This window comes from Salvelinus fontinalis, chromosome 42 (assembly GCF_029448725.1).
Source record: "Salvelinus fontinalis isolate EN_2023a chromosome 42, ASM2944872v1, whole genome shotgun sequence".
NCBI lineage: Eukaryota > Metazoa > Chordata > Actinopteri > Salmoniformes > Salmonidae > Salvelinus > Salvelinus fontinalis.
The window spans coordinates 3790219-3799772 of NC_074706.1; the positions used below are offsets into that span (position 1 = coordinate 3790219).

Below are 9554 nucleotides of genomic sequence, written 5' to 3' on the forward strand. Positions count from 1 at the left end.
CTGTTCCTTTATCTGTTAAACTGACTGTTCCTTTATTTGATTAACTGACTGTTCCTTTATTTGATTAACTGACTGTTCCTTTATCTGATTAACTGACTGTTCCTTCATCTAAATTAACTGGCTGTTCCTTTATCTGATTAAATGGCTGTTCCTTTATCTGATTAACTGACTGTTCCTTTATCTGTCAAACTGGCTGTTCCTTTATCTGATTAACTGACTGTTCCTTTATCTGATTAACTGGCTGTTCCTTTATCTGATTAACTGGCTGTTCCTTTATCTGATTAACTGGCTGTTCCTTTATCTGATTAAGTGACTGTCCCTTTATCTGATTAACTGGCTGTTCCTTTATCTGATTAACTGACTGTTCCTTTATCTGATTAACTGACTGTTCCTTTATCTGATTAACTGACTGTTCCTTTATCTATTAAACTGACTGTTCCTTTATCTGTTAAACTGACTGTTCCTTTATCTGATTAACTGACTGTTCCTTTATCTGTTAAACTGACTGTTCCTTTATCTATTAAACTGACTTTTCCTTTATCTGATTAACTGACTGTTCCTTTATCTGATTAACTGACTGTTCCTTTATCTGATTAACTGACTGTTCCTTTATCTGTTAAACTGACTGTTCCTTTATCTATTAAAATGGCTGTTCCTTTATCTGATTAACTGACTTATCTGATTAACTGACTGTTCCTTCATCTGATTATCTGACTGTTCCTTTATCTGATTAACTGACTGTTCCTTTATCTCTTTACATGTGACTGACTGGGGTTAAAATCTGGGTCTCTGAGTGCCACAAGTCTGTGTTCGCCTGCTGAGCTAAAGCCTAGGGAACTAACGCACTCAGCTGATAATGTGGGAGAGGCAGGGGAATCCGGGGTTCCTGCATGTCACAAGACTGAGTTAGCCCGCTGAGCTAAAGCCTGTCTGTCTACGTTTGTCTGTCTATCTCTTTATGTGTCTGTCTGTATGTAGCCGACTGGGTCTCCTGTGCACCACAAGACTGTGTTAGCCCGCTGAGCTAAGGCCAAGAGAGCTAAAGCAAGTCAGTCTTCAGGGGTTGTCATTGGGTTGGCTTGAAAGTATACAGCACCACATGAGCGTAACACTATGCTGGACAGACCAGTTACACCAACACTAATGACACCAACACGTTTGACCAATTAGCCAGTTGGATCCATATGATGATAATCCCAATTATATCGTTAGAACCCCCACCTACACTTTCCAAAGTCCTTCTGTATCTCTTAACCTGAATGTGTCCCACTCATAATATCTAAGACTACTCATTCATTTCTGTCTCATGTCGCATGTTACCAACTATTTCGGCACATATGAGAGTGCTGTGGGTTTTATTGACTAAGTCTCCACTCCTTATAGGCTAAGTCAAATTATTCATTCATAAATGTCTGTGCGAAAACCTCCGTTTGGCAGTAGGTAAATGTCCCCCACTCCTTCTGTTTAATCAAATTTAGTTTTCCCCCACTGATCTCCTTTCCTCTCTCTTCCTTCTATTCTCTCGCTCTCCGTTCATCTCGCTATTCCCCCTCTCTCTGAGGCGTGCCGTTGGCGCCCGGAAACAGACCATAGAGGCTTCTGCTCGCGAGCCAAGCAGCGAACCTAGTGCTGCTTTCTCTACCCGTCCTCCGCTCCTCCACAAAGCGCAGTCATTACCGGGCATCGTGCCTCCGTACCTCCCTCCCTCCCTTCCTCTCACTCACTCAATCAATCACTCACTCCATCCCTCCCTCCCGCGTGAGTCTGTCTGAATCGACTCTATCTTGGAGCGCTGTCCTCTAGGCTATCTGCGGTTGCGCGCGTGGTCTCTCCAAGAATCCTCTCATCACCCGCACGCACAGTGCACAGCCCCTTCTCTTTCCGTTTTTTTCTTCTCTCAATTACTCCCCCCCCTCCCTCGATCTTGGCTCGTGACGTAGGGGATTCCGTTGTGCCCACAACCGTAGGCGCTAACGGGATTCTCGAGTATAAATGGGACACCGGGAGCCAACATTCGGTACTCTCTCAGTCGCTCCGACTCGGGAACCAATCGTCCAGAGTACCAGTCAGCGGAGATAGCAGGCAGTATTTCACCCTCTCAGGCTAACTCGCTTTCGGCTTTGGTTTGAAATGGACACCCCTACAACCGCTCGGAGCAGACAATGCTCATTCATGCGCACCTGCAAAAGTAAGTTTCTACGGATTTTCTTACCACCATCTATTGGTTTATACTGTTGTGCATTAGTTACTATGACTTTTAGAAACTATCTTACTTGATAGTTTTGAGAATCCTTCCTCCAGTTGACCTATTTCTACCACTTTTCTAACTGTTTCCAGTTATATTCTGTTTGTCTTCTGATGTAATAGTGTAAGAGGTGTTGTGCATTAGTTTGGCTACTATGACTTTGACAAAGTATCTTATTTGATAGTTTGGGAATCATTCACCCAGTTAGAAATGGAATGCGTGATTCACAGATAATATTTCAACAACATGTGTGCTTTACAGCCATGTTACATGCAGTCATCAACATGGATTGTAATTCCAATACGTTCGTAAAATAGATTTACTACCGGACATTTTAAACTTGCAATTTTGCTATGATTGTACTTTGATTTTACTTTATGATGTAGGCCTACTTTGCAACTATTCAATAGATAGATATGGCCAGTGTAAGATATGGAACTTAACTTAGACTTTTCATATGTTTGTAATAGTTTTAGATACGATTTACTTGGTTTTACTTTGAGATACTGCCGTGCGTAATGCCTTACGCAAGCAAAGAGAGACAGGCAGTTTTACGCACAGACTTGGTTACTCAATCACGCCTTTTAAAGTCATCTCGTCATCTCTGTCATCACATGGGCTCATGATGCTGTAATCTTTACTGATTATGAATTAACTGAGCTTCATATTGTCTAAATTGAGCGTTAATTATTTAATCAGTATTAAAATGACAGTCTCATTCCACCAATATGATGATATTTTGCGAATGTTTTAAACAATTTCAAAATGATACATTTTAGGTATTCAGATTAGACAAAGGCTTTGCATCAAGTATTTAGCATCAACTGAAGGTAGCAATGTGGTTTAGTGCGGCAGTTGAGTGTCTGCGTCAGCGGTTTCAGCACCGTTATTACTGGACAGCTTCAGCTATCTTTTCCTCATATCTCCGTATTCAAACGTGATAATTTTACATTTACATTACATTTAAGTCATTTAGCAGACGCTCTTATCCAGAGCGACTTACAAATTGGAAAGTTCATACATATTCATCCTGGTCCCCCCATGGGAATTGAACCCTGGTCCCCCCGTGGGAATTGAACCCACAACCCTGGCGTTGCAAGCGCCATGCTCTACCAACTGAGCCACACGGGACCAATTTAAACTGATGTTGGGGAGAAACAACTATTGCTGCATCCATAACTATTTTGGTACATAAGCAACACTTTGATTGTGATCTGAGATTTGACTGATCAGCTGTATTGAGATTCAACTGCCACATTTCCAGCAGCAGTTTGCCATCCTGGCCACCACCAAACAGTTTCAGAACCACAGCTATCGGACAGCTCCCGCTAGCTTCGCCTTCCCGACCCCACATCTAGACTCACTTCTCCCCTCTTCCCTCTCTCTCCCAGGCGGCCTCTCCCTGTGGCTGGTGGTGTGGCTGGTCCTCGGCAAGCCCGGTCCTTCGGCAGCGTGCCCGCATCTGTGCGTGTGCTACCCGACTCCCATGACCGTGAGCTGCCAGGCGCAGAACTTCACCTCCGTGCCCGTTGGTGTGCCCTATGACTCGCAGCGCGTGTTCCTACAGAACAACCGAATTACGGAGCTCAGAGTCGGCTCTTTCGGCTTCGGGACTCAGGTAAGAGACTATAGAGTGTTTAAATGAGACATGGTGTGTGTTTGAGTGTGTGATTCTTTTGACTTCTCTCTCTTTCTAACTCTCTCTGCCTCTATGTTTGCTCCCAACCCTTGTTTTTCTTTTTGAGTTTGAGTCCAGAGTCTTACCTACAATATGACCATAGAATAATACCTGACCCTAGAATACATATTGATATTCACACTCTCCCTCCTCCCCTCCCTCCCTCTCCCCTATAGGTCCTATGGCTGTTCTCCAACAACATCACGTGGATTGAGGCTGGCTCCTTCAGTGAGCTGAGGGATCTAGAGGAGCTGGACCTGGGGGACAACTCTCACCTGCGCAGGCTGGAAGGAGGGGCCTTCAGGGGCCTGGAGAAACTCCAGAGTCTCCACATGCACCGCTGCAAGCTTACCGCCCTGCCCCACGACCTGTTCCACAAGCTGTACAGCCTGCAGTTCCTCTACCTGCAGGTAGGGGCAGTACACATATATTCACGCACACACGGGCACATATGTATACACACACAACACGCATACACACACACTACAGGGAATTCTCATAGCTGGGAAAATTACATAATTTTATAAAATCACAATCACAATTACATCATTTTATATCATCACAATCACAATTACATCATGTTGTATCATGATTCAAATCATGCTGCATCAGTGATAGTTATGAGATGCCCTTTAGTGGAAGGTGTAAATGTTTCTCACCTCACCACTACTGAGATGTAGCCCATCATCACCTGACCCCACCTGACCACTTCCTCTTCCTGTTTCCTGTTTCGTCCTTGTAGGAGAACCAGCTCCACTTCCTCCAGGATGACCTCTTCTCTGACCTCATCAACCTGAGCCAGCTCTTCTTGCATGGAAACCGTATCCGTACTCTGTCGGAGAACGTGTTCCGTGGCCTGGTCAACCTGGACCGCCTTCTTCTCCACGACAATCGGGTGCGCCAGGTTAACCGCCGGGCGTTCCGCGACCTCGGACGTCTCACCATGCTCTTCCTGTTCAACAACTCATTGGCTGAGCTCCCGGGCCAGGCTCTCCGTGACACCCAGGGCATCGAGTTCCTCCGTCTCAATGGGAACCCCTGGTCCTGTGGCTGCGAGGCCCTCCCCCTGTGGGAGTGGTTCCGTGGCGCCCGCGTCTCATCGTCCGAGCTGTTGTGTTCCTCCCCGTCCCCCCGCCGCGGGATGGACCTCCGCTTCCTCCGTGAGATGGACTTTGCCCTCTGCCCTCTCCCCGACCCCGGCACCCTGGCCGGCTCCACCACGAGGACCTTCAGCACCAAGACAAGATGGTGGTTCTCCAAGCACAAGCCCCAGTCCCAGACCAAGGCAGTGTTCGAGAAGAGCTCCGAGACCATCAAGGCCTTCCCGTTCCCCCAAGGGAAGAACAACCCACCCATCGTGACCTCCACCAATGTCAAGTACGAGCTCGGCGAGGAAGAGGCAGCGCTACCCAAACTCGACGCTGAGGAGTACTGGGCGAACTATGAGAACGAGGACGCCGGCACCACGCTGCGATGCTTTGAGCTCGAGTGTCCGCCTGACTTCGATGGCCTCCCTCCCAACTCCTCCTCCACCCCCACGTCATCCCCCTCTCTCTCACTCCTCCTCGCCCTCTCGCTACTCGCCGTCTCCATCAATCTACACCTCATATTTGGCTGAATCAGACTTTAAGTACCCACTTCCCGTTCCTGTCTTTGCCCCGGCCCCTCTCAGGGCATGGGGAACCCCTTGTTAAAGACTCTGTACCTCCCTAGTTAACCCTCTGATGTCCTACTGGATAACCTCTATCTCTGTCAGTACTACAGGACAGCAGGGGATACAAAGGGGGGGGGGGGGGTTAGATTGTTACTTCTAACTTAATGCAGGGTTAAACAACAATGGCTGACAGTACATAGTACACTATTGTACATAGTACAATATAGTACAGTACAATAGTCAACCAAGGCTGTTACTACAACAGGTGCATCTCACCTGTCTGGTGTGTTGGTTGCCGTGACGACGCCTGCAATCAGGGGTCAGTGGTCACCTGTAACGCTCTACAGCTAATACCAGTGCTACTTACTGTTGCGACTGCTGTAACTGTTGTCACTTGGAGGAATATTACAACTACAAGTGCTACGACTAATATATGCATGTTACTACAACAACTACTATTCCGAATATGTCTGCTACTACAAGTGCTATGATTACAGTTACGACAGTAACTAAATTTCTACTGTTGTACGAACTCTGACAACTGTACTGTAAATTGGTCGGTGTACTTGATGGTGCAGAGCAGTTGGGATATCCTTCTTACATGTTGTCTACCATGATGCCTACTTTATAATGGATTGTTTACAGAAAAATAGCTAAGGAGAGAGAGAAAGAAGGGATGAAGGAATGAAAGAGAGGCAGTCACCAGCGTGCGAGAAGGTGAGAGAGGATATGTAGAGAGATATGTAAAGGTAGAGAGACAGAAAGGCAGAGAGAGTGATGAGTTAAAAAGTTACCAATGGAAGAAGCTAGAGGACAGAGAAGGTGGAAGAGAAGAGAAGAAAGCGCAACAGGAAAGGACAGAGAGCGAGGGAGAGAGGGTTGTCGAGATTCTCATATAATAAAGAGAACGGAAGAGCAAGGACAGCGCAGGCAATATAAATAAAGCAAAGGAATGTGAGACACGGTGAAATTAAGAAAGAAAGAAAGAGAGAGAGAAAATGACAGTGCTGGCCCTTGACCATGAGATACTGAATAGGAGAAACAAGCAATCACTTCAGGTATTCAAGTTCAGTCTTTGTATAACTTCATGTCCTGTAAATATGACATCATCACCATAGAAGCCACAGGGGAAGGATGCTTCCTGTCTGGCAGTGTCAGTCGCTGTTCTGATTGGCTATCGCTGTTTGTTTGTGATGTCATTGACGGAATGCGTGACGTGACCAGTGAATGACCAGTTTGAGAGATAAAAAGACCTATTGAGATTCTGAATAACGTTTGTGAGACTTTTCTTTGGGTGCAGCAGCTGTTGTGTTTCAAACTGATTTTGCTTGATCAATAATTGATCTCTTTAAGTTCTTTGTTCTCTCTCTTGGAATGCTCACTCACTTCTTTGGAAGGTGAAAGTAGTGCACTACTTTTGACACTGCACTACATAGGGAGCCATTTCAGACGGAGCCAATGACTGCTAGTCAGTCCTTTAGCCAAACAACTTGATGATGAGTAAACAAACAAATTAAATGTTTTCAACCCAGCCCCCCAATACCGTCTATCATACCCACCCCAATATCTCCAGTCTAATACCCCCCCACATCAACTAAGCAGAATCAACTTAGTCCAACTAAGCAGAAAAAACTTAGTCCAACTCAGAAGAATCAACTTAGTCCAACTCAGAAGAATCAACTTAGTCCAACTCAGAAGAATCAACTTAGTCCAACTAAGAAGAATCAACTTAGTCCAACTAAGCAGAATCAACTTAGTCCAACTTAGTCCAACTCAGAAGAATCAACTTAGACCAACTCAGAAGAATCAACTTAGTTCAACTCAGAAGAATCAACTTAGTCCAACTCAGAATAATCAACCAGTGACTGATCTGTATAGAACCCAAGAAGAGATCTAGAACTGGAACTGAAAGAGACATAGAATGGCACACGTGATGACTGGACTGGACTGGACTCCAAACCAATAAGACCGACTAGTACTGACCAGCCATATTATTCCAATAGGACTGTTCTGGACTACTGAGCTCAGAGATCCTGGCACAGAATGAATGGATGGAAAAGCCTGGCAGTTTCCCAGCAGGGAGAGACAAGGAGAGCTACATTGTGGCTTTACTGAGATTGATCGACAGACGGACAGAACAGAGGGACCACATTTTTACTCACAGAGAGACATAATTCCTTGACTTGCTGACAGACAGACTGACTGACCTACTCATGCCTCATGCCTTGGTGACCAGTGATCGACGGAAGATAGTTAAAAAGAGAGACTGGAATCTGATTGGCGGACAGCTGAAGCAACGTCAGAGAAAGGAGGAGGACCTCTGAGGAGGTGACCAAAAACAGACTTCCTCTCCTCTTCCTTTCTTCCTACTCATTTTGTCTGAGTTTCTACAAGGCTTTGTAGAAGGGTGGGTAGGCGTGCTGACAAATCATCCCTCCCTCCTTCCTCCCCTCTCTCTCTGTCTCTCTCGCTTCCTTTCTCTATCCTACCGGTCACCTGTTTCTGTAAAGCACTCACCCCTGAGTGCTCCATCCCTCTGAAGAGGGAGAGAGAAATTAAAGGAGGGAGCGGAAGGAAGAAGGAGAGAGAGAGAAAGAGGGGAGGAAGGAGGGAGGGAGGAGAGAGAGCGTTCCTTTTACAGAGATGTTTTCAGTAGAGGTGAAGAGGGCAAGGACAGGCTGAGATAGGGTATGAGTAGGAGGAGAACAGACACACACACACACACACACACACACACACACACACACACACACACACACACACACACACACACACACACACACACACACACACACACACACCTACCTTAAGTTATGAGTTTCTAGACGAAGTGGTTAGTCAGACAGACAGACAGACAGACAGACAGAGTCTTACAGCTCCATGAAATGTCCTTCTTCCAATCTATTTCTGTTACAGTGGTTACATAGACTGTGCTTTATGAAATCACCTCACTTTTAAAGAAAAGCAGTTCCTATGTTATTCAGTTGGAGATTTGGGTTACATCCCAAATGGCACCCTGTCCCCTATGCATGGGCCTCGGTCAAATGTAGACCACTAAATACAGAGTAAGGTGCCCTTTGGGACACAACCTTTCAATACATGTGAGTCAACCATAGAAATAGGATTCTATGGACTCAACAATACGCTGTTCACTAATAAGAGAGTCCAGGGATTGGTTTGTGTTCTCTTCTGCTGTGGTAACACTGTGTCCGTCCATATATGTCAGCCATTAGGGTGAGGTCAAACTGGGCCTCGGTGCTCTTTTGTGGCCATGACAGTCAGGTCACTTTCAGACGACCAAAGCCCCAGTCATACCATTTTACCCAATGATTGGACTATAAATGAAACCTGTCTGCTTGACCGAGTGAGAGAGTGTGAGAGAGAGTGTATGTGTGCGAAAACAATATTTTGGTATCTACTTGACTGTGTGAGGAGATTGAGTTGTCTTCTGCTGTCATCTGTCTCACTGTGGAAGGAAAGAGGCAACATTATATAAAGAATAAATACTGAACTTTGTTTTGAAAAAATGATTTGCGTCGGCGTATCATTTGAAGGATTTGGATATCAGCCTTGGAAAGTCCAGAGGGACGCACGCACACACACACACACACACACACACACACACACACACACACACACACACACACACACACACACACACACACACACACACACACACACAAACCAATACTCTCTTCATTGTGTAAGTCGTCTTCCAGGCAAATGTCCATTTGTAGATGACAGTTACCATGTAACACCATCATTATTACAATAGTCTCTTAATGTACAGTACACCAGTATTACAATAGTCTCTTAATTTACAGTACATCATTATTACAATAGTATCTTAATGTACAGTACATCGGTATTACAATAGTCTCTTAATGTACAGTACATCATTATTACAATAGTATCTTAATGTACAGTACATCAACATTACAATAGTCTCTTAATGTACAGTACATCAGTATTACAAT

At 45.2% G+C, this 9554-nt stretch overlaps 1 protein-coding gene across 1 annotated transcript; it reads left to right on the plus strand.

The window, feature by feature from the left end:
- The first annotated feature begins 1999 nt into the window (after positions 1–1999).
- Positions 2000–9107, plus strand: rtn4rl2a (reticulon 4 receptor-like 2 a). Its single transcript, XM_055909960.1, has 4 exons — positions 2000–2188; positions 3637–3863; positions 4100–4333; positions 4666–9107. The coding sequence occupies exons 1-4, from the start codon at positions 2131–2133 to the stop codon at positions 5539–5541; spliced, it is 1395 nt and encodes a 464-aa protein (XP_055765935.1). The 5' UTR covers positions 2000–2130; the 3' UTR covers positions 5542–9107.
- Positions 9108–9554: the final 447 nt, after the last annotated feature.

Coding starts and splice junctions, on each gene's coding strand:
- rtn4rl2a (XM_055909960.1), top strand. CDS start 2,131: ATGGACACCCCTACAACCGCTCGGAGCAGACAATGCTCATTCATGCGC. Junction 3,864..4,099: donor CTTTCGGCTTCGGGACTCAG/GTAAGAGACTAT, acceptor TCTCCCCTATAG/GTCCTATGGCTGTTCTCCAA. Junction 4,334..4,665: donor TGCAGTTCCTCTACCTGCAG/GTAGGGGCAGTA, acceptor TCGTCCTTGTAG/GAGAACCAGCTCCACTTCCT.